The following is a 25,569-nucleotide window of genomic DNA, read 5'->3' as shown; positions in this document are numbered from 1 at the left end:
TCTGTGGATAAGGAAGGAAATTGGAACTTATTTGAATGTTCCTGCATTCACCAACTGTAGTGTCTGTTAGACCAAGAAGCTAATGCTAGTTTGGGTAAGAAAAACTGCCAAGAAATCTCTCCTCAAGTTTTAAAGACCTGTCTGAATAACAGAAACAGTTACTTGTTTGTGACAAATTATCTGGCATTTATTGTATACAAAGTTACCTCATTCCTGTTGTCTGTTCACCTCATGTCCTACACCTGATTCCAACCTGACCATTTCCCCTCAAAGTTAAATAAACTGTTTATTATGTTTGAACTACCATCAGCCTCTTGTGTGTCATTTTCAAACCAGGAAATAAGAAGGACTTTAGTCTCTCCCCTCAGTTCCCTAGACTGGGTCAGCTTTTTCCAATATACATTCAAACAACTGGGTGGAGCAGCCAGAGAAAAACAAAGAAGACAAGAGGAAAGGGGCTGCTCAGCCAAAAAGAAGATAAAGGAAAACCCTGTGAGGGAGAATGAAATCGTCTTAGCTCCCAATGCCTATTTCATAGCAACACAAATGGAAATGTCTTAGGTTGGCATGCTAAAGTCACAAAATCCATTACTTATTTAAAAAACAACAACTGACAGTGCAATCCTAAACAGAGTTATACCAATCTGTTAAACTAAATGGGTTTAGAAGGTGTAAATCTATTTAGAATTGCACTGTCCTGCATAGATGACCTTGTAATTATTATGAGGTAGAAAGAGTAACCACAGCACATAATCCTAAAATACACTGGATTTTATATCTGGTTTTAAGAATGTATGCTACTTTAACACTGCTGCTTCCTGCTTATGATTAATTCTTCTCACTTCATTCATATATTTTTTAAAAATACAATTTTTAAAGATATATTTTAAGATGTCAGTTCTTAGAACTCATACCTTACTCAGGCCTCTCAGCTAAATAACAGCAGCTGGCTTGGGAGAGAGGAGGAGGTGGAAATTGTTGGGGGAGGAAGAATCACATAAACAGGAAATCTGGAGAAAAGAAAAATGAAGGGAGCAGTTCCTGAAGACTTAGATGCAAACATACACATATACTCAGGCCATTCTATGTAATGTAATAAAATGTATTTGGTTCACAAGTCACTTCAGTAGGAACCACTCACATAGTTTGTAGTAGCTTGTAGTAGTACAGCAACATTTGAGTCTAGTAGCACCTTACAGACCAGCAAAAGACCAACGAGATTCTGTTTAGTCACTGTGGCTAATTGCAATTGATAGATTGTCCTCCATGGATCTGTCTTATCTCCTTTTAAAACCCAAGTTCTAGTATTTTTCTCTCTATCCACTTTCTCAACTACATGCATAATTTTATAAACCTCTTATCATGTAACCCTGTGGTTGTCTGCTTTCTACATTGAAAAGTCCCAGACTTTTAGTCTTTCCTCATAAGAAATATACTCCAACACCATAATCATCTTGGTTTTCCTCATGTATTTCCACAACTACAATATACTTTTTGAAACTGATTGACCAGAACTGTACACAGAATTTCAAATAAGGCTTCACCATAGATCCGTACAGGGGTATTATAATATTGACTTTTATTTTCTTGCCTTTCAAGCCCTAAATGGCTCCACCCTACTAAATGGTCTAGTCTACTAAACATCCGCTTTTGAGGCCCTGCTCATAGTGCCCCCAGAGGTAAGGCAAGTGATGGCCAGGGGTTTTTCTGTGGTGGCACTTGGAATACCTTCCCCTGTGAGACTCACCTGGTGAATACTTTACTTTCATTACTCTGGGTATAACATTCCTTTTTTCATCAAGGAGTTTTACTAAGGGGTTTTATCCCTTTCATATTTAATGGTCCACTTCTGGCACAAAGATCATTCTATCTATGTCAGTCTAGGCTCCTCAGTGCAGGTTTTAGGCTGTTATACCCTGGCTTATTTTAATGGCATTAGCCTGTTTTTTAATTGATCATGCTTTGATGGTGATTGTCCTGTTTTTTTAAGGCTTGTGTTTTAATGGCTTGGTTTTTTATGTTGTGTTTTAATTTATTCTTTTTTTAATGCTGGGTTTTAATTGGTTTTGTTTTACTAGTTGTAAGCTGCCAACAGCACATCTTTAGAGTGGTGACAGATAATTTTTCTAAATAAATACAATACAAAATGTCAGCCCCTTCCCTAATAACCCCCTGCATGGAATTTGCATTTTTCACAGCTTCCACTCACTGCACCTACATTTCAATTGAGCAATCTGCTGTAACGCTAAGATCTTCTCTCCTCCTCTCAGTCTTTGTTAATTCAGACCCCATCAGCATATATTTAAAGTCGAAGGGAAGTATGCCAGTGAGCATCATCTTACACTTACCACTGCACTGAACTTTATTTGCTCATGCAAGTGCCTCTTCAATAGACACGTGTTCTCCTTCTTGCCTCCCCCAAAGCAGTTTGGGGAGTATTTGTCCTTAGGTACACTTTACTTCAGCAATTAGTCAAGCTTAACTTTGTTTTGTCAAAATGAATGTAAATATTGCAGCCAGCATTCCTGTTTGTCTCATGATCAGAGAGCTCACCTACCTCCTACCTGACAGCTCTGCTGCTGTAATTTTCTACTGATGGAGGGAATCAGCTGTGAGTTGAGTTTCCTTCTCCTGCTTTTTAGCTAGGCTTGCCAACTTCAAGGTGGGGCCTGGAAATCTTCTGGGATTTCAACTGATCTCCCGATGACAGTGATCAGTTCCCCTGGAAAAAAATGGCTGTTTTGGAGGGTGGAATCTATCTCCTTATACCCTGGTTAGGTTCCTTCCCTCCCCAAATCCCACCCTCCCTGGATGCACGCCTAAAATCTCAAAGTGTACTCAAAGTGTAATTGCAATGTATTAATTATTTCCAATATTCCATAAAAGACATTCAGTACAAAAATACAAAAATATAGTTATTTCCATCCGGTATCAAAGTGGCATACAGAAAACCCTCACAAGGGAAAAGTCCAAGGAAAATTTATAAGTAGAATTCATCAAAATCTGCTCAGTGTCCAATGCACAAATGAGATGGGTTTTCTTTACTGAAGAAGGGACCAGATCGCCAAAACATGGTAGTCAGCCAGAAGTTCCGTTTTGGACACTGCAGATTTTGATCAATTCTACTTATAGATTTTCCTTGGACTTTTCCCTTGTGAGGGTTTTCTGTATGCTATTTTGATACTGGATGGAAATAACTATATTTTTGTACTGAATATCTTTTATGGAATATTGGAAATAATTAATACATTGCAATAACACTTTGAGTATATATAGTCATTTTTACTGTTGCCTTTATTGTAATAGCACTGTATTTCACAGTGATTGTTTTTGCTGTTGAGGGGGAAAATACAAACATCCAGAAAGTTCCCCCTGAAAGGATAGCCTTGGAGTGGTGATTTTTAGTGGGAAAATAGTGAAAGAGTTGAATAGCCCCTTTAAATCCCAGTCTGAATGGCTGTGTGGGTTAGTCCTCAGTCTCCTGTTTGCAGCAACTGGTGTATCTGTCAGCCGATGAGAGGCAGAAGTCCCTTTGAGTGTCTTAAGTCTGTCTTAGGACCCTTCAAGAATAAAGATTACAGTGCAAGATGATGAATATTCCTTCCATGCTTCCAAGTGAGCCCAAGCCCTAGTAACTTATTTTATAGCATAAACATATTCAATATAGTTAGTTCCTACTTTTGTGAAATGGACACACTCTTAGTACTGAAGGAGGCATATTGACTGCCGCCATCTGAGAGTGCCCCTTTCCCTCAGGGATGAAAGCATTTTATAGTAACTCTCAACCACAGCTGTGCAGTTTCTCTTCTTAACTAGTCAATGGCACGTACCCTTCCCCAAGGTACCCAACATCTTACCTTGTTCCTTTCTCCAGGCTAGAAAAAAAAGTAAAGTTAAACTGGGAACAGTGGGAAAAAAACCCTTATTTGAAAAAACTTCACCTAATAACTGTCAGAATCCTGTGAATTTTCTTGGTATGTGCATGTGTGTGGTGAAAAGAGATGAATGGACTGTTGTTCAGCTTTCTCAGTGGTGTTTTTCGCTCTCCCCTGCCCGCTCCCCCTTCCACATACTCACACACACACACACACACACACACACTCGCACAGCCAGGGACAAGGCAAACACCAGCAAAAGTGAATGTTATTTAACTTTAATCCATAAAATGCCAGTTCAAACCAAGAGGTAACATAAGAGTTGTGAATGTATAGTAATGTTTAAAACATATAATTTAAACTGGAAAAAAAACAAGCAATTTAAAGACATCCACATGGCTTGGGCCACTTTGTAGAACTGTGGAGACACACTTTTAAATAGCTACACAGTTTCCACACATAATTATCTGAAGAAATTGATATGAACCTGCACATAGCTTGTAACATACAGGATAATTTTATGCCTTTTTAAACATAAGACACACACGGGGGGGGGGGGGGGTAGCATTTGCTTGTTACACATTGCAAAGTACATTTGGAAAAGCCCTCTCATATTCTTCTCAAGGAGGAATGTTTGATAATTTTTCAACTTAAAAAAAATAAAAAGCAGGCAGTTTGCTTTTGATATATAATATCCCTCACTGCTTCTGCTAAGGAACAGTACATGGAGAGGCTGGAATTTTCCACCAAGTTCCAGAGACGGCACAAGAAGCTGAAAAATGGACAGCAGTGAGACTGAATGGCTTGTTTGCAGTGAGGCTGTGCTGAGATGCCCATTATTCTGGAATACTTTTGGTAACACATAAAATAAGGGATATCTCCATTTCAGAACCCATTTCAGTAGCATTCTATGCAACAAATAGTAGAGCCCCACAGCATTTTTGAAACGTTATGCTACAAGCCCTAAGTGGGGGAGAGGTCTCACACACAAATCAAGACTTTTTCGGTACTCTTCCGTGCTGCCTGACATTGCAGTGGGTGGTATGGGAAACACGTGGCAAGAGCTGCTTATTCTCACAGTGGATTCTTTGTGATAACCCTGGGCTTGGGCAAACTGCAGCACTGCAACTGAATGTTGTGTACTACTTTCTCTTTTCAAGATAGCAAGTGTAGCAGCTGGTGTTTGCATAGTGCCCTTATTTACAAAGATGGAGAAGTCCTTGCTCAGCAAGCAATTTCTTTTTTTCTTTTCTCAGTGTCTATTTTAATTTTTTCAACTATACAGACATATCAACATTTTCTATACAGCTTATACAGAAAATCTTCCAGTATTTCATACCTTCACCCGTTGTTTCTTCACTATTTATCCTCTTTCAACTTTTGTAGCCAGTAATACACTTTGTCTCACTTCTTGTCAAACTCTTTATCATTTTTGCCTTGAATAATAAAAGTTAGTTTCTCTAATTCCGCGACTTCAAAAATCCTACTTATAAATTCCTCTTTCGTTGGAATATTTTCATTTTCCCAATATCTCGCATATAGGATCCTTGCTGCCGCCAAGATATGCATAATCAAATAAACTTCAGATTTCTTAAATACCTCAGGTATTATATTTAACAGAAAAAATTCTGGCTTTAGTTGTATTTCTACTTCTAAAATTCCTTCTATGACCCATTTTATTACCTTATAGCAGGGTGGCATTCATATTTATGGTATCAAAAATGGCAAAGAATAGTTATTTCATGCAACACGCGATTAGAGGAGCCCTATACAAAATTTGGGAAGATGCTAAAAACAAATATTACCAGAAGATACCACAGTGGGTTTCCCCCATTGAAGCCTTTGATAGGCCTACGTTATAGGGAAAGTGTATAATTATATAGGGAAAGTCAAGTGTATAATTATATACTAGAATATAATATGCAAGACAAATGGGTTAAACCTCAGATGATAAAATGGGCAAAATGATATAGAGTTAGAGGAATGGTTGAAGATATGGTCCAGGAAAATCAAGTATATAAAAACAAACAATTTTAAAGAAAACACAGTCAAGACGTTCTATATGTGGCATATATCCAGAAACTGTTGGAAGTGCAAACTCAATATTGGTACCTTTTTCCATATTTGGTGGGCTTGTAAAAAGCTCAGCAGGCAATTTCTTGGCGGTCCCGAAGATATGCAGGTCCCTGGCCATATAGGGCTTTGAAGGTTAGCACCAGAACCTTGAACTGGATCCGGTAGTCTAGCATTGTTTTAAATTATTGTTTTAATTATTTCAGTGTTGTTGTTGAGACTGTGTGGCTCTGTAACCCGCCCTGAGCCCGTTTGTGGGGAGGGTGGGATAAAAATAAAATTAAATAAAAGTAAAATAAATAAATAAAAAGGAAGGGGGAAAAGTCCTAAAAGATCCTTCTTAGACCTTAATTATGTTTCCTACTACCTACTCTAGTGCATCCTATCAGCAAAACTGTAAGGTAAAAAAAGGAAAAGAAAATAAGAAAATTCTGATCTACTATTAGATTTCAGAGGTTATGTTTATTAGCCATCCCAAACACTATTGTCATTAGATCACATTTTGTGTGCAAGCATACTTCTTCAGATACAGTGAAACAATGTCCTCAACCATTTCATATAGATAGAGGGTAGAGGGTTAGTTGCTAGGAAGGGCTAGTTAAAGTCAAGATGTATAGGTCACTGAGCAATAAATATAGCTAACAATGGAATAACACATTTGGTAAAACATGTTAATAGTATTAGCATCAAATTGGCACTGGTACCAGTGCTTGCAATAAACCCAGATGCCAACTAAGCTGCTACTGCTGCTGTTTGGTCTTGGTTATTTTGTTTTAAATAACTTAATTTTGTATCACCCAGCTGGCAGATTGTAGTATGAAATAGCAGCATACCTAAATTCCAAAGGGAACACTTGTTTGGCTTTACTGCTTCCTTTCCCCCCATGGCCCAGCTGTGTGACCATTTTCACCAAAAGACAATTGGAGGAAACAATTGTGCCCGAAAGCAGTTTCCTTCATCTATAAGTTGCCCGAGGGAGACATAAGAAAGAAAAGAGGGAGAAGGCAGCTGGAGCTTTGCCCTGTGACAGAGAAGCTCCAGAAAGGAACCAGCCCCAAGGTAAGATTCGCAGCTCCAGTGAGATACAGGGAATTAAAAAAAAAAAAAAAGGATCCAAGGGAGGAGCAAAGCAGAGAGGAAAACTAGAGCTCTCTCATCTGACTTGACATTGTCTAATCCGGTGTTTATGTGAAGAGACATCAATAGGTATGTTGGTCCGGGGGTTTCCCAACAAGATGATGTCTGGCAGACTAGAGACACTGGGTGTTGCAGAGGGGGTGAAAAACTAACTAAAAGGGGAAGAAGGGAGGGATTCTCAAGTACGGTATTGATATGTTAGTTTAGGAATAGATGCAAAGTTCCCTTGATGAATGACTGCTGGATGTGCTGTTAGATGGTTATTTTATTGTGCTGTAACTGCACTTCTTGCGTGGGACCTAGAGTCTGATTGAGCAATAAATTTATATATGTGTGTGTGTGTGGCCACAGTTAACATATCAAGGGAAAACTGGATTTTCTTAGCAGCCTGAACTACAAAATGTTGGTGCTAGGAAAATGTAGTTCCCACCCCCATGAGCAAGTGGGTTCGAACTGCTGCATATGCAAATGCTGCTGGCATCTTTCGACTAGTACCCGTGACATCACTCGTGAAAAGTAACACAACTCCCCAGCTGTGCCTGGCTATGGTGTGGTCAGGCAGCACTAAGAATTAAATGCTTGTTTTTCTAATCAAGAAAGGCCCCTAACTCCCCCTACTGAAATGCTTGCAAGTTCTCTTTTAGGAAACAGGGAATCCATATAGAATTATGAGGGACAGTGCTATTTTTCAGACGTTACAGTCACACATATTGAGAGGTTGCCAACTATTTGCATATCCTCCTGATAGGTATAGTCACCATATTGTCTGAGCATGTAAGTTACACTATATATACACACAAACATGTTGTCTGAAAAGAGCAGCAGTTACTGTCAATTTGTCAAAAGGCTCACATCCAATTTATGTATTAAGTGCAGAGCACAACAACATAGTGTCCAACTCCCCCCCCCATTTATGGGTTTTTAGGTCATGTATTCTACAAATATGCAATATCACCTGCTTTTCATGCATGCCTCATATGAGGTGCAAGATGTGCAATCCTAAGAAATTTTCAGTTTTTAAAAAACAAGGTTCTATATAGCTCCTTCAAATAAATCTACCTCCCCCCTCATTTCCTGTCCGTAAGGACTGAGGCCATAGAGGCCATATCTCGCTCACATGAAGATAATAATGGTCTGTTACAACATAGAAAAGTGAATTCTGCAGTTTCCAGAGACCCAGCAGCAGCAGGGAAACTGAGGGCAGGAGGGTCCAACACCAGTGCTTCCGTCTAGCCAGGTTGCTGAGTCAGATACATTTTTAGCTGTATATTTTGCTGTTGCTTGAACAAAAGGAGGAAGCTGTGATCCCCCTCTGCTGCTGCTTGTGTTGACTCCAACTACTTAAAATCTTTGGTGGAACTTCATGGAAGACAGATTTCCAGCAGTAGGGATGGGCACGTGACTATGGCAAGAGAGAATGGCTGTGTAAGGTGAAAAGCAGGGCTTTCACCCCTATAATACAGTTTTTGATTTTATTTGAATGTCACAATTATGAAATCTTCAGGATCAGACATGCCATTTATGTACTAATGCAGTCCCAAGCAGAATTAGGACACTGAAGCTAATGGACTCAGAAGACTGTAACTCCTGCTTAGGATTGCACTGTAAATTAAGCCTTGCAGCAGAGTGCAACAGTTCCCTGCAGTCTGCCACGCAGCACAAGCTAGTTACATGTTGACTCGATAGTACTGCTGCAGAACTTCGGCCACAGATAGTCACTACTAGTTTCTCAAGTCTATTAAATGTTTTAATATTTTTTTTTATTGCAGAAGAGAGAATTATGGCTCAGTATTGGAGCAATATCTTCATGCTGCTGCTGCGGGCTCTGATCTTTGCCCCCCAAGCACTTCTCCATGGTTTCCAGTGTCCCATCAGCTGCTCCTGCTCTTTCTCTGAATGGTTTGTAAAATGCTCCAATGCCAGCTTGTCTTCTCTTCCCAGTGGTATTCCGCACACCACAGTGGAACTTGACTTGCAGTTCAATCAGTTCAACAGCTTGCGGGAAGACACTTTCCCAGATTTGCTTGAGCTCAGCACTCTTTACCTTGGGAACAGCCAGGTGCGTCAAATTGAGCCCGGAGCTTTCCAGGGTGTGAGGAATTTGTACCATCTCTATCTGGACAACTGTCTCCTAGAAGAAATCCCAGGAGGAGTGTTTGAAAATTTGACTAATCTAGCCTTCCTGCATTTAGAGCATAACTGCATTGCTTACATCTCACCAGGTATTTGGTTGGGAAATTATCACCCTATCTATAATAGCAGTGAGAAGTAGCCTGCACCCCTCCTAACTTAATTATTCAGCTGTCATACCCCCAATCCCCAGACATCTCAGGGTTTACCCATGGTACAGAAATGATGTACTCTTGGTGCCTAAGAGAGGGGAATAGAAATTATTGATTTCAGTCTCACCGCTATCACAAATGTATTAGGTAGCCTTAGGCAAGGAACTCTGCCACCGATTGGCAATTCAGGGACAGTTATTCTGACCACCTTTACAAAGTTCTGGTATGGGTAAAAAGATTATTTACTTATTTATTGTAATTTGTATCCTGCCCTACCCCACATAATGTATATGAAGCAATAGACACTTGCAAGTGCTATGCAAATACCAATTATCATTATTATGTAAAACACAAAGCACATATAATAGAATGATACACACAATCATAGGACATGTAAGGCTTGGCTGTATACCAGGTGCTTGCTGATTTAACTATACAGTTGGCCTGGAATGAGATAGCAGAAACAAGACAGATCAGATACCCCTGAATTTATGCTGAAACACTTTAAGCAGCTAAATTTCCCTCTCTCCAGCAACCAAAACAAATGGATAGTAATACCATAAGTGTTCTTAAATTTATTCACTTAGGTGCCAGCTCTTCAACTCCATCCATCTGTGTATGTTTTAGTTCCTTAAGACCCAAGAGGTACTTTTACTTTCCTCTTAGTTAGGGAGAAAGGAGAATAATGGTCGATGTCTCCTCTGCTATTTTACAGCACCAATTTGGGGGGAAAGCACAATTGTAACAAATCAACATTCTATATGTACAGAAGGAACATAATCTCTTCTTCCCTCTCAGAATTGGTTGGGAAAAATTATGCCTCTGTAGAGATAGAAATAAACAGGCCAGCCTGGAATAGCAGAACATGCACTTTAGCTACCAGGACAGACCGGGCTAAATCCTGAGGTGGCATGGGTACAAAGGAAACGAAAACTCAGGTCCAGTGAAGAAACAAAGAAGATGCAGACAGCCAAAGGACTAGCCAGTCTCCTGATAGCTTCCTCACCATGAACAGAGAACATAGTTTTTTATTGTTGTCTGAGCTATGTGTCACTGAGTTTTTTTAAAGCTGCTTGCTGCCAGTTGGACATGTTCTCACTTTTTCTCTCTTGTAGGTGCATTTTCCTCTTTGAAGCGATTGAGCTCCCTGGATCTGAGCTACAATCGGTTGACTGAACTTTCAGACCAGGCCCTTAGGGGTCTCGAACAGCTACGCCAGCTTCACCTCAGCACTAACCTTATTGCCAACTTGTCAGCCAGAGCCCTCCCGGGCAAGCTGCGCACTCTCTACCTTGACCAGAATCAACTAGATAAGGTGCCTGGCACCATCCGCACCTCGACAACACTCTCCACCTTGCACTTGAGTGGCAACCACATCTCGCAGCTGACCTCCCTTTCCTTTGGGCGGAAGCTTCGCTCTCTGAAGCAGCTGTTTTTGGATAATCTTGATCTAAAAAAGATTGCCACCTTAGCATTCAAAAGGCTACGCAGACTCGAGGTCTTGAGCCTGAGAAACAACAGTTTGGAGTCACTGCCATCTCTAGAATCACTGAAATATCTCTCCATTCTTTATCTGACTGGAAACAAATGGCAGTGTGATTGCAACTTGATCTGGCTACGTACCTGGCAGAAGAAAGCTATGAGAAAAGAACGCAGCCTGGTGGAGTGCGGCTCCCCCAAGGCCCTTCAGGGACAACTCCTAGTGAATACAGAGGCAAGTAACTATCCAATTTATGTTTATTAACATTAACAGCCAAAACAATGAGAACTCCCAGGATACCTCAGAAGTAGTCCTTAGACAAATGGCCACAGGGCAAGGAAACGGAAGGTTTCTTGCACTTACCGTGAATCTTCCTTTCTCAGTGGTTCTGGAGTGTTACATTCCTGCAGGAAGAGGAGGAGCTTATCCCAGAAGTGAGGAATGTACCACGACATAACCACTGGAATACTCCTCTTTCCAATGGCTTCTGCAATGTAGTTTAGGACAGGCCTTAAAATTTACCTAGTGCCCTTTCCCTGAACAGCCTATGGGCATTGGGTTTTGATGCTCCATCAGACAGCACTACGGCTAAAAAAATCCTGGGTAGTTTCAGAATTGGAGCCCGTGCTTACTGACTTGGCTACTGCAATGAAAGATGGCTTTAGATGCAGACTGGGGAAATGAGCATAGTGACAGAAGTATTAGAGTAAGTACGCCCCTCTGTTTCCAGATTGATTCAGGAAGTCCATTGATCTTTGTGTGTCTGGTGTTCCCAGCAGTGAAAAAAGAAAAAGAAAAGTGAACGAACAGTGGAACAATATGGTACATACTGTAAACAGAGCAGAGCAAAGGTATTGCTATACATGATCAGTGCTTTATAGAACAGCCCTGAATGTAAGCTGCTTTGGGTCCTCTTGGGGTGAAAAGTGGGGCATAATTAAAATGAGTAAATATTTTTGTTGCAAAAAATACCAGAATTTTGTTTTGTAAGAGAATAAACTTGATGTTTGGTTAATGTTTGGGTCCAGAAAGCTTACACAAGCCCTTCCCAGTTGAAGCCACCAGCTTCTCCTTCCTAACCCCTACTCCCATTTTCTGCATTCAGTATTTTAATGTACACTTTATTCTTATGGTGTCAAATTACACCTTCCATAGAAGCAAGAGGAAACTGGCAGCTGCCCTTTGCACAACTCTGGGGGGGAAAATACAGGAATGATCAGTAATAATGAGTCAGGGAGAGAGCCTTTTCCCCTCAGACCACTGAAAGAGAAATAGAAGAATAATTGCCTGAACTGCTTACATACCTCCCATCAAAGCCCGTAATGGCCTTGGACCGGCATACCTGTGAGACCAGCTCTCCTGCTATGCCCCAGTGGGATCACTTTGCCTATCTGAGCAAAGCCTGCTGACGCTGCTGCCAGCCCGCAAATAGGTAAAAAGAAAACCAGCAAGTTCTTGTTCACCTCTGCAGTGACTCCCAACCTTATGGAATAGTTTCCTGAGGTAGTCAGGGAGGCCTCAACACTTCTCTCATTTTACAGAAGGTGCAAAACAGAAATGTTCAGGAAGACATTTTTACAAATACATCACAGAGCAGCACAGAAGGTTGCTTCTATACGGAATCGGATTGCAGTCTTTTTTACACCATTTATTTCACATATCACCTCCCTTCTTTACCGCAATGCCTTCTGCCTCTGTAAATGTCCCCTCCCCTTTATTATGGTATGTCAGCCATGCCTTTGACTCGCTTCCTTTTGCTGTCCGATGGAATTTGTTTCCAGATTTCGTAATCCTCCTTGAGTAGCAGCAAGAAAGGTGGGCAATAAATAAATATACATTATTTAATAATAATAATGTGTAGGAAGCAGGCTTTTCTAGTGCTTCACAAACCTGCAAAAACCTGTTGGCCAGAGTGGGCACAAAAGGAATATGTACTTCCATAGGCAATGACAACCTTCATATCTTCAGCTTTCTATTTAAAAAACTGTCTATATAGCATACAGATAATAAGCAAAGAAACTGCCATGCAAGTTAAACTCTGACTGAAACCATGAGGGATTGGGCTTTCCTATGAAACTATAGGGCTCTGCAGCTGAAGGATACATGTTACATTTGGGAACTTGTTTTAGAGTGGTTTGTATGACTGATATACAAAGGGTTGAGAAACATGCTGATCTCCCGTCCTTTTCTCCCCCCTCCCCAGTTACAGAAACTGACTTGTCCTCCTTTTCAAATTGATTCTGCCTTCAACTCCTCTGCAAATACTGCACTCAAGACCACTATTCCACCCAATGAAAGACTTCTACCACAAGCTACAACTGCACAGACTACTACTGCTGCTACTTTCACTACTTTAATTACCAGCAGGATCATCTCCACAGCAAGAACAAGTACTCAAAATAACTACCATGTATTAGAGAAATACGATCCCTGCCTACCTAACCACATTAGCAGCATCCACACACAGGAAAAGGGAGACACTGCTCTAGTAGTTACCTGGTCGTCCTCTGGGGACCATGACCAGTTTGAAGTGCGCTGCAAGTCTGCTGTGGATGAGCAAATATTGCGAGTGACTGGAGGGTTAACAGAGATGGAGTTTCATCATCTACAACCAGGGACCGAGTACAGAATATGTATCATTCCCCAGAATGACAACCTCTTGAAATGTGTGGCTCCAACAGCCCAACAGTGCACATCAGGACACACCAGAACCCACCCTGTACCTCAACACAGAAGTTTAGCCCTAGGAATTGGTGTCACTGCTAGCATTCTAGCACTGATGGCCCTGCCCCTTTTTGCCTTTTATAGACAGAGGTTCCAACAAATCCAGTTCCGACGCTACTATGATGAAGACAGTCCATCTTTTCAGTGCCAAGGTATTCCACAGTCCAAGCTGACCACAGAGCCTGTCTATGAGACCTTATAGAATCATCAGCATGTTTACATGACAGTTGCCAGCCAACAGCGCCAGGTGGAGTATATCCCAATTCCTGCATCTACCTACTCCGAACGAACAAAATTCCAGTTCCAAACTCAAGCTTTATTAGTTACTTCCAGTAATCAAAAAGTGCTAGGACCTATGAACTCATAACTGTGGGCAAGAAAGTTCCTGACCTATCAGTGATTTCAACATAAAACTGTAAGACATCTCAGACTCAAACTTAGCCATTTTTAATTGAATATTTACTCCACAGAAATAGAAGCCAACTGTTTGCTTTCATGACTGCAGACGGGAGATCTACTTGTCCCTCACGTTTGGATCAACAGTGGTTTTGTAAAATAATCCTGGAGTCACTTACAATGTGCGTTAAAACTTTAATTACCTTGGCCATAATATTGACCTTGACTATTGGTTGCAAATATGGAAAAAGAATGTAAGAATAACAAAATTGGTCTCTTTATAAAATGTTCTATAGGTGGTATATAGCACCAGAGAAATTAGCCAAAATGTATCCTGGAATGTCTGACATGCTGGAAATGTAAAATACGGGTGGGAAGCTTCTTTCATGTTTGGTGGAAGTGTAAAGATGTGATGTTATACTGGAGAAGGGTTCATGAAATATTGCAAAAAATATGTCTGATACCACTACCATTTAAGCCAGAAATGTTTTTCCTTAATATCATGCCTGATATAAAAGATAAGAAAGTTAATCACTTAATTATATATATAGTTATGGCAGCAAGAATTCTTTATGCTACGTATTGGAAGAAATCAGAGATACCAACGAAAGAGGAACTCTTGACAAAAAAATTTGAAACAGTGAAAATGAATATATTGATAGATTTGTTAAAACACCAAAGTAAACAAAATGCGAGAGAAAATTGGACACTATTTTATGAATGGGTGAAAAGCCCTGAAAAGGGGAAATCATGAATCATGGATTACAATTATTATGAACTTGGGAGAAACTTAACTTGAACTGTAAAGAATATGTACTTTCTCAGGAATCATAATAGAAAATTGTAATGATTTGATTAAGCGACATTAGAAATTATATAAATGAAAAAAGACTGGAAACAAAGATTTAAGATGAAAACTGTCTCGTGACAGCTATTATATAAGCCTGATGGAAACTTTTCCTATATGTCTTATCCCATTCCCCTTGTCCTCCCCTTCCTAAATGTCCTCTATAGTAGGGAAAATCAAATAAAAACTTATTAAAAAACGAACAACACTATGTGTGTTAAACCTGTTTGGCAGGGATCAGACAACAAGCAAGCAAAGATGCCTTATGCCTCCATCCATTATATTTAGGATCCTCATCGCTAATGCCAAAATTATATACACATACATTTTCTCTGAGAGACTGTATTCGGGTGAATTGAAGGCCTCTCTTCCAGCCATACAAGCAGCTTCCAATGGTGGAACTGGATCTGCTGATGGAAAAGGGATGGTTTGAACTGCTTCTGCCTCCTCTTCCTCACTGTAGCACTAGCATATTCCTTTAGCCTTCAGCCCCTAGTGCAGCTCAAAGACAGCAGCTGAGGGAAAGCAGGTAAAATCTACCTCTACTGGTGCTGCATAAGATCCAACCTACTGTTTACAATGTGGCAATTGCTCTTATCAATTTATCTATATACATTATATTAATCAGCTTTTTCACTTTTTGAAAAAGTATGCATACACACGAAAGCTCATACCTTGAATAGACCTTTGTTGGGTGCCACTGGACTCAAAATTTGTTCTACTGCTTCAGACCAACACGGCTGCCCCACGTTTTTCTCTGATTATGTACATCCAAGAAAACCTAAGTTATGACTTATAAAATCTACAAAAGCACAGACTACATACTTTCATGAACACACAAAGCTGATTTATTTTGAGGCAGACCTTTGGCCTGCCAAGGAGAGTATTCCCTACTCTTGCTCTGACCTATGTGCTGAAAATGACCATTCACTCCATGGGTGAGATTAAGGTGGAAATAACAAACATTACCCCAGAGACAAATAAAAAGACTCTAGCCCTACAGCATTCCTGGTGGAAGAATATAAGATTTTATAAGGCAATTTAAGTCAGATGCTCAACGGCTTAAAAAAATTCATGATGTATTGAAGGCCACAGCCGTAAAAGCACAGCATATTTATTTACTTCACTTAAACCCCATTCCTGCCCCCCCCAGTGTAGTTCCTAAGTGGCTTACAACATTCTCTTGTCTATTTTATCTTCACAACTCTGTTAAGTAGTGTGAAGTAATGCATTTTCTCCTGGGAGGCTGGCACTGATCAAAAGTCTCCAACGTGCGTTTTAAAAGCCCCCCCCCCTCGCCAGAGAACAGGCATGGGGGGCGGGGGAGAAGTCTGTGCAAGGGATTTCCAGACATATCTCAGCTTACCTGCATTCAAATGCTAATAGATCTAGGAGGAGAGATAATGGGTGGGTCCAGATTTCCCCCTTCCCCAAGCAGGGAACAGAGATCTGAAGGATTAGAATGCTAGAAAGTCTCCAGGAAACACCTCTTTGACCTGGTGTGACCTGATCAGGGGGTGGAGAAGCAGATATGATAAAAACTCCTGGCAACAGGAAGGAGCTCTCTTTTGTGCTGGATCCATTAGAGGAGGAAGATCTCTGAGCTGAGGTCTAGGGGGAGGCAGCCATTTTGATCATGGGCTTACCTATGGAAACTCTGTAGAGAGATATAACTCCTAAAGAACCTGTCTTCTTTTCTAACATCTGATAGGACATGTATAGAGAGAGGGACAGAGGATTTGCATTTTTGCCCATTTCTTTTGTAACCCTTACTCAAACTGGTGTTATGCTAAAAGTATTCTTGTAAACATTTTCTTTTTAATAAATACTTTATAACTTTGGATGCTAGCAGGGGTTCTCTGTACTACATAGACCTCCACCGTCTTGGATACGCTATTTTAAAAGGAGTGCCAGGAGGAAGGCAGGCAACTGGCAAGCTGCTATTTCTCCAGGTGTGCATGAGGTCGTAAAGTGTTGCCATGGTGACCAGGCACTGGGAGACACAGAGGCAAGGCCTCAGAACTGGGAAGGAAAGCTGTGAGTCCTGACCCTCCCAGTGGGCAATTCCGTACAAAGGTCAGGTGATGGTGGCGAGCTACCCAAGAGTGGAAGAAAAGGCTCTCTAGGTGTGGAGAAACACCAACGAGGGCAGGGTGGAATAGGGCCTGCAGGCTAGAGCAAGCATGTCCTGCCACAGTTAGGTTAGACTGAGAGGATGTGACTGGCCCATGGTCACACAGCAAGTTTCCATGGCAGAGTGGGCGATTTGAACCTGGGTCTCCCAGATCCTAGTCTGACACTCTGACCACTACACCATGCTGGCTCTAAAACCACAGTGCTTATTTAATCAGTGATGTTGCCCTTATTTTCTGAGCAGGGGACTTTGGGAATAAATGCCACTTTGAAAGGAAGAGCAGTTCACCAAAATTTGTTCTTTTGCGTGGCCCTTGCACAAGAGATGCTCCTAGTGGCTTGTCTTCTCTGACCAGAATACCACATAGCTTGATATGTCATGCTGGCTGGAGAAAATTTGAGAGTATTAAGTGAGGAACTCAATTGTAATGTGATCCCTTCAAATTCTGAAATGAAATGAGGTCTCAGAATAATTGTAAATGCAAAAATCCTAAGTCTGAAGAAGAGAACAGCTGAGCAAGAGAATAGAACTTTCAAGGGGGGCAATTACTCGCAATGTGTGAAGGAGCCTGCTAATTTTCAGTTCTACTTCTGTTTGATTAGCCTAATTCCTCCTTATGCAGTAAACATCCCCCAAGCTGAACCGATGAAACCTGCTACTCCATGGACAACAATGATCCCCACTGACAGGAAGAGAAAGAATAAAGAGGAACTGATTTTAAGGACAGCCACAACGGATTTTGCTTATTCTGAACCAAATCTATTTTAATTGAGCACATGTGTGTGCATAAAGCAGTATCACAACAGCAGGCCACCAGAATCAGTCCTATTAGTGGAAAAATCCAATGAAAAGTGGTGAAAGATCACTCATGAGAACCAGACAGGCAATGAAATGTCTGTTTCTTAGGGATATTTGCCACATTCCACACAGACATCCCAAATCTCAGAGAAACAAAGCAGAAACATTGGTTTCTACCTAGGTGATGGTCAACAACAAGGGAAAAAACCACAAACCTAATTGTGCTTCAGACACAATGGCGTAATAAAGCTACATTCAGAATTTTGCTGCTGCTGCTGCCGCTGCCCCAAGGGAGGAAGTTCTTTGACACACAATGCAATTTGAGACAACAGGTGGGTCTCAAATCCTGACAACAGCTGAATTTGAAAACAGAAATCGAAACAAAACAAGTGTAGGAAAATCAGGAAAGGACTAGTGGAACAAAAAACTGTACAGATAAAACAGGGAAGGCAGAGTTCAAGTTGGAAAAATTGAGCTTAAAATAACAATAATGAAAAAACCACAAAAACATAAAAAGCATAGTGCAGAGTTCCTCAAAGTTTGTTATAGCAGACGGCGGCCAAACATCCTGGAGACAAGACAGGAAAGGTTTTTCATCCCTAAGTTCTAATTGTCTTTTCTTGCTCTCCATCTTGGAACGCTTTGCTGACAGTCCTATGACAGTCCTATGGCAGCTGCTCATGTGCTACAGCTGATGGAGAGTTTGCAACAGTAAGTGGCGAGCAACAGAACAGGAATCCAAAGCACGGTTGGGCCTGCAGAGACAAAAGAAATGAAAAGATAAACATCTTCACATTATAAATTGACTTGTATCTGAATACAGGCTTGTTTTCAACAGGGACAGGATCTACCATTATAGATCTGGGACTCAAATCAGCTTCCTCGATATCAAAGCTTATCTTACCTTTTTAACTTTCTGCAGATAGACAATATAATATGTCCACAAAAGATCTCTCTTTATAAATTGTTATATGTAGATCTAAGTGCTGACAGTTTAAGTTGAAGGTATATAATTGTTAATAAAAATAAATGAACATAAAGATTGAAAAAAAAATATGTTTTGGATATTGTACGACAGGAAAACATTACCAAAGTGTACCTTTTGCCAAGAGATAATCGATTACTGGGAAGCTAACTAGATGTGTATGACTTCTTAGATGCAAACCTCTCTCTCAATTAGCCTAATGAAAGCCACCTGGAACATTATCACCAATTTCAAGGCCCAGACAGCTCCATTAGGAAACATATGTCATAGAATAAGAATGTGACCACTATTGGGTGAAATCTGTTTCATAGACACTCAAATTTCTGGGATCTTTGGATCCCCTTCCCACCAAAAAGCAAGGAAAAATAATATTTCATATTTATTTGTGCTCATCCCCTTATTAAAATATCACTCATACAGTTAACTATCATATTTCCTAATTCTTTGGAATTGGCCAAGTAACTCTAGAAGTACTGACCAACGCACAGTGGATTATTAATTTAATGATACTACACATAAATAAAAGTTTATAATCTGGATATTTCTATTATCTTGATCATGAGTATATTAATTTAATTTTTACCACGCATCAAAAAAGGTTATTTTAAAATAGAAGAGTTTTTATACATCTAATGACAAGTCATCCAAGTTCTAGGTTAATGTTAGTTTCCAAATTCGAATAACTGAATATTCTGTTCAGTCTTGAAAACAGGATGTACAGGGACCAGACTAAGCAAGTAATTATGCAGGAGTACTAGCAGCTGATTTTTACCAATATAAACTCATTTTCCTTGCTGAGGTGACACGGTACTCACTTTGTGACAAAGGCCAAGAGTACTGGGACGAGAGACTTGGGGAAATAATCCTGCTGGACCATGTGATTCAGAGTCATCAGAGGGCCATAAAGGCTTTGAACAGCTTTGATCTTCTCTTCACTCTAGAAAGCAGAAGCAAGATACAGATGAGCTACGTTCCTTAGTAGAAGTTCTCCTCCTACAATTAGTCTTACAGGTATCTATGAAATACCAAGCATTTACCTGTATTCCTTTCTATTCTTGTCCATATGTAACAAAATACACTCCTCCTACTCCTACATCCATTCCTTTATGCTGTCACTGCTGCAACCATGTTAGCAGCCTGTACCAGTCTTTGAAAGCCAAGAAAAAGGTAGGCTAACCATGTGTTGTTCACAGCACTACGGCATCTGCGTCCAGAACAGAACTACAACTTACAGCTTAAATCATCTGCAAAGACACTGAGTTGTGAAATGCCTTTTTAAAAGCCGACATCAAAGATTTATCTACAGTTCCATCAATATTGCACAATTTCTGTTTTGTCCACAGTCTCCACATTTTTCTGTCACACTAAGAACAGAAAGGGTATAAGTGAAGTGCCACCTCCATTTTAACAGAATTTTATAATGTTACTATAGCCTATTTCTATTATCTAGGCATGCGTCAGAACATCAGTGTCACAGAAACAAAAACACTTTCATTCACATTTGGCGAGATGTTGGCTTATGAATCCTGGCCATTTTGGAATAAGGATGCTGGGTTACTGACAGGGATAACACAAACCACACAGTCTCCACCAAATTATTGCAAGTTGTCCCCTCCAATTTTACCTTGAGTAATCCCATGTGGATCAGGAGGCTAGTAATGAAAGCATCAGAATTGAAGGTAGCTGAAGAGAAGGCTTCCCTCATCAACACATCTAAAGAGACAGATGAGAGTTAGTTTAAAGAGCTCATGAGATGCTTCTCTTGCACAGTGCTGTATAACTCACTTCATTTTTCAGGCTACAGTCCCTGTCTCTTAACAGGGCAGGTGGACCATTCACCACCACTTTGTTGAAATCCCGCCCTATTTAGGCAGCACGTTGGCCACTAAAGTGCAATACAGAAGAAGGGAAGAGATTGGATTTATACCCCGCCCTTTGCTACCCAAAGCTGTCTCAGAGCGGCTTACACTCTTCTTTCCCTTCCCCACTCCCCACAACAGACACCCTGTGAGGTAGGTGGGGCTGAGAGAGCTCTGACAGAAACTGCTCTTTTTCAAGAACAGCTGTGCCAGAACTATGGCTAGCCCAAGGTCATCCTGCAGGTGCAAGTGGAGGAGTGGGGAATCAAACCTGGTTCTTCCAGATTAGAATTCGCACACTTAACCACTATACCAAACTGGCATATAGAGAAATGGACCAGCTGCAACTGTTATCACAGCACAAAAAGCTGTCATAACTCTAACAAATGTCTTCTTCACCTAAAGGCTGGCTGGCAGGCACACAGCTACGAGCTGCTTTAAATTGCTCCACATGGTCACTTACTATGAAATGAGCCTAGAGATATGAAGGCTCAGGGAAATGAAAGTGGAAAAATGCCCCCCTCAGAACCTTATTTCTATTTTTTTCTAGCAAAAAACTGGAAATCTGCAGGAGCTCTAAAAACAAAGATTCCTATTCAATACTCTTTTAGAATGTGTGAAATGCTCTTTAAGATAAGGAATTACTCAAAATATATCAAATGAAAAAAATTACATAAAAATCTACAGCATTTGTTATAAATTGATTATACTGCAGATCCATTCTTGAGCAATGTAACTGAATGAGTGGTGACTGGCCAACTTCCGGGATTCCTAAATGAAGCAGTAAGTCTGGATCTGTTCCTGTTTAGTTCAAGGCCTGGTTATGGGACTAAAATGGCCTTTGTTGGCCTGGTGGAGAACATATGCTGGGAGATGGACAGGGGTGTGCGACACCGGTAATTCTCCTAGACCTCTCAGTAACTTTTGATACCACTGCTCATGTATCCTTCTGAACCACCATTCAGGATCAGGACAGGTTCTGTGGTGGGCTCCAGTCCTTCCATGAGGGTGGATTTCAGAGTGTGGTGCTGAGGACTGCTGCTCTGCCCCTTGGCTTATGGGGTTTGACAAGGTTCCATCTTGTTCCCCATACTTTTTGGCATCTATGTAAAGCTGCTGGGAGAGGTCATCCAGAGATCTGGGCTGAGTTGCCACCAATATGCAGCTGATAGCTCTATTTCAGGCTTCCAGCAGATCTCAGGGAGACAGTGGAAACTATGAAGAGGTGCCTGGAGGCAGTTTTGGAATGGATGAGGGTAACAAGCTGAAACAATCTCACAAGGCAGAGGTGCTACTACTGGGGGAAAGGTCTGACCTCGAAAATGGATGGGGTTGCACTCCCCCTCCCCCCAAAGGAGCAGGTCTGCAGCTTGGGGGTTCTCTTGGACTTTGGCCTCCTGTTGGATAAACAGGTGGCAGCAGTGGCCAGGGGTGTTTTTCACCAGTTTCAGCCCTTCCTGAGCAGTAAAGATCTTGCCACTGTGGTGCATGCCTTGGTAACATCTGTATTAGATTACTGCAATGTGCTCTACATGGGTACAGAATACTGTGGTCAGAGTACTGACTGGAGTAGGGACCATATCACTCCAGTCTTGTTCCATCTACACTGGCTTCTAATTTGCTTCCAGGCTCTATTGTTGACCCCCTGTGCTGTGTGGCCTGGGATTTATGTACCTTAAGGACCACCTTCTCCCATATAAACCTACCTTGTTCACTCTGGTCATCTTCGCAAGCCCTGCTTGGGTTGCTAGATAGGTGGTGACCCAAGAAAGAGCTCTCAGTTATGGCACCAAAATTTTGGAATTCCCTATTAATCTGTCTCCATCTACCAGTGTCTTCCACCAGTGGAAGACTTTTGATTTGGCATACCCCAATAACGGTTAATGGCCTCCTCCCTGGTTCTGGTGCTGTAGGATTGTATTTTTATTTATTTTATCATTTTAAATGTTGTTTTTAATTGTTCAAATGTTTTCTAGTTTGCTGCCTTGGGGACTCTGATGAGGTTGAAAGGCAGCATAAAAATGTTTTAAATAAATAAGCATGTGCTAAGGTAGCATAGGGTATAGCAGTCTATTCTCAGTCTTACATGTCGAAAGCTAAAGCATTTGTACTTCTAAATTCCATAAACATGCCAAACAGCATATAGATTGTATTAAACCATAAATTATACATGTTATGCCATTAATACAGTACAATATGTTTAGGTTTTATAGTCAGCCCTTGGGACTCAACTGCTTAGTTCAGGTTTGTTTCAGCTGTTTCAGATTTCTGCAGTCCTATTGTGTTATTCATTGACATCCTAGCCTGTTGAAGTACTTCTTCACCCAAAGAGTGATTAAATCATGGAATTTACTGCCACAGGTGGTGGTGGTGGCTACAAGCATGGACAGCTTCAAGAGGGAATTAGATAAGCATATGGAGCAGAGGTCCATCGGTGGCTATTAGCCACAAGGTATAGATAGGGACTCCGGGACAAGTGATGCTCTGTATTCTTAGTGCTTGGGGGGGGGGGGTCAACAGTGGGAGGGCTTCTAGTGTCCTGGCCCCACTGCTGGGCCTCCTGATGGCACTTGGTATTTTTGGCCACTGTGTGACAGTGTTGGACTGGATGGGCCATTGGCCTGATCCAACATTGGCTTCTCTTATGACTGTATTTGGCTTCTCTTGTATTTCACTTATGTTATGTAACGTTGGATTATACAACATGTAAATAAACTGGCCACCCATGTATTGTACAACCTGAGTGCTTCATAACCTCTGATTTGTGTCATAGGCTAGTGGTTAGCATAAGAACCTGGCAGTGTTCTATCTACAACTGCCATATTTGCCCTCGAGTTTCTCAGCCTCATTTAGTCTGAAGCTTCCCAGATATTTGGACCAAAGAGATGACCTCACCTGTTGTTTCATGCACTGCTGTCTTCACTGTCGTTTCATCTTTGAACACAGAAGAGATCTTCAGAAAAACCATAACTACCTTCTCAACATCAGAAGTGTCTGTCTAGAAGAAACACAACTCCAGATTATGAGAATGTCATGCCATATATCTAACAAATGTTGGAAATGTAAAAAAAAAAGAAGGCTCTTTTTATCATATGTGGTGGACTTGTGAAAAAGCTATGACCATTTGGACAGATATTCATGAAGAGATGCAAAAAAATTTAAAATGTACTTTCAAAAAAGAACCGGAAATACTACTTCTAGGTCTAAAGATGGAAGAAGTAAATGTAGTAAAAAAGACTTTGTTGTGGTACTTAATTACCACAGCGAGAATGACTTATGCACAATCTTGGAAGCAGGATAGAATACCTGATAAATGGGAATGGATACAGAAAGTACTATTTATGGCAGAAATGGACAAATTAACAAAGAAATTGAATAATAAAGAAGACAAAGAATTTTTTGAAGAATGGAAAGACTTTAAAGAATATCTAGAAAATAACTGGGATGTTAAAAATGCTTTACTTTGTTTGGACAACTACTAAGGGTTGAATTATAGAAAGATTTGAATTGTATAAACTAAGATTGTTACCTTGGAACGTAAAATGAAAAAGGGAAAGAAAAATGGAATTATAAAATGTATGGGCAGGGAGAAGCGTTGCGGGAAGCCACCAAATTGGGGGGGGGGGAGGAGGAGGTAAAAGAAAAGGATATGGAATTAAAGGAATGTAAGTTAATGTTGAATATGTTACATCCAAAATAAAAGTTTTTGAAAAAAAAAAGAGAGAATGTCATGCCTACGGCAAGATATCTTGTTGCTAGAAATAATAATTGGGCCATGCTTGTGCTTAAAACCTCAAGATTAAGCACACCTCAGCTGCTTCACGTTACAACTCTGGAAAAGCACACAAATGTAGGCTATTTCTGGAATCTAAATATATCAAACATTGTTAAGCAAAGTAACGCACTGAAAGTGCAAATGCACAATCTGCACATGTGAAGTCTTTCTGTACAGAATATTCACAAGAAAGGCACATGCACAAAATGAGTAAATCATTAAGTGTGTTCTTGAAGCACTGCCTGTGCTGTAACTCATCTCGCCCTCCCAGGAGTTACACTGTTAGTATCTTAGCAGTACACTTTGCTCAATAGTGCTCTGGAGGGAAGTTGGGTATTTTAGGCTCTCTGACTTCAAACTCCATCCTGGCACTAACTCATTTCATTGCCTTTGGAAAGGTACTTTCTCCTCATTTCCGTTTCCTATCTGTGAAGAGATTATCATAGTAACTAGGCCTATTCACACTGACACAATTCACTTAAACTGGGTACGAAGCTACTGTGCACAGAAACTAAAATGGTTTCATGTCTCACTGCAGCTCTCGGTACATTTCCAGAGATTACATGATCTAGTTTCTGATTATAAAAGCCTTAAACTGGGTACAAAGTTGATTCTTGCACAAGTTAGTTACCTCAACTAATAGTATCATGGGACAAGGGCAACTCCTTGTCTCCCAGAGTCCTTTGGTAGCTTTCTGGGTGCTGTTTTAGTATTCATATTCTGAATTCCCTGACACATGTGGGAAAGCCAAATTCCCCACTGCAACCTTGCAGTAAGTCACTCCAAGCCATTTCAAATGCAATACATGAAGGAGCATTTAATAAATAAGAAATCTGTACAACTGATCTTCACACAAATGGATCATCCTGAGATATATACATGGGAACGATTTTCTGCTTGTACAGGAAACTAATGCCCAGGCCGCTTGTAAAGCAACTTGGAAAGACTGGGCCTTATTACACACACTACACATTGCCAAAACCAGTAAAATGACTGACGTTTTAGTTTGCGGACTGTGTTCTATGATTCATGCATGTCCTTTTTTGGGAACAGTTTGAACACTTTTTCAGCAAAGAAAAGCATTCTTACAGACTCGAATGTCACACCAGCCAGCTAAGAGGGGAGGAACTACTGGTGAAGAAGGCAACACCAAGCACCTTGGGTGTACAGCGCAGCTGCTTGCATTTGATTAAGAAAGCAGTGA

General features: G+C 40.7%; 2 protein-coding genes across 2 annotated transcripts in view; one reads left to right on the top strand and one right to left on the bottom strand.

Moving 5' to 3' along the window:
- The first annotated feature begins 8,865 nt into the window (after nucleotides 1-8,865).
- LOC107117109 (chondroadherin-like) lies at nucleotides 8,866-13,773 on the top strand. Its single transcript, XM_015419162.1, has 3 exons — nucleotides 8,866-9,307; nucleotides 10,483-11,081; nucleotides 13,051-13,773. Exons 1-3 carry the CDS (start codon nucleotides 8,866-8,868, stop codon nucleotides 13,771-13,773), a joined length of 1,764 nt encoding a protein of 587 aa, XP_015274648.1.
- A 3,768-nt stretch (nucleotides 13,774-17,541) lies between these two features.
- Nucleotides 17,542-25,569, bottom strand: part of RANGAP1 (Ran GTPase activating protein 1) — a 43,634-nt gene continuing 35,606 nt past the window's right edge. Inside the window, exons 13-16 of the mRNA XM_015419161.1 lie at nucleotides 23,486-23,588; nucleotides 20,356-20,444; nucleotides 19,547-19,668; nucleotides 17,542-18,501 (exon numbers count right to left, since the gene is read on the bottom strand). Coding sequence (XP_015274647.1) covers nucleotides 18,432-18,501; nucleotides 19,547-19,668; nucleotides 20,356-20,444; nucleotides 23,486-23,588 — 384 coding nt within the window. The 3' untranslated portion in view covers nucleotides 17,542-18,431. The remainder of the gene's footprint in view (nucleotides 18,502-19,546; nucleotides 19,669-20,355; nucleotides 20,445-23,485; nucleotides 23,589-25,569) is intronic.

Source organism: Gekko japonicus, unplaced genomic scaffold (assembly GCF_001447785.1).
Source record: "Gekko japonicus isolate JY-2015 unplaced genomic scaffold, Gekko_japonicus_V1.1 scaffold37, whole genome shotgun sequence".
In the NCBI taxonomy this organism is placed as follows: Eukaryota; Metazoa; Chordata; class Lepidosauria; order Squamata; family Gekkonidae; genus Gekko; species Gekko japonicus.
This window is presented reverse-complemented; position numbering and strand designations above follow the sequence as displayed.

Coding starts and splice junctions, on each gene's coding strand:
- LOC107117109 (XM_015419162.1), top strand. CDS start 8,866: ATGGCTCAGTATTGGAGCAATATCTTCATGCTGCTGCTGCGGGCTCTG. Junction 9,308..10,482: donor CATTGCTTACATCTCACCAG/GTATTTGGTTGG, acceptor TCTCTCTTGTAG/GTGCATTTTCCTCTTTGAAG. Junction 11,082..13,050: donor AACTCCTAGTGAATACAGAG/GCAAGTAACTAT, acceptor CCCCCTCCCCAG/TTACAGAAACTGACTTGTCC.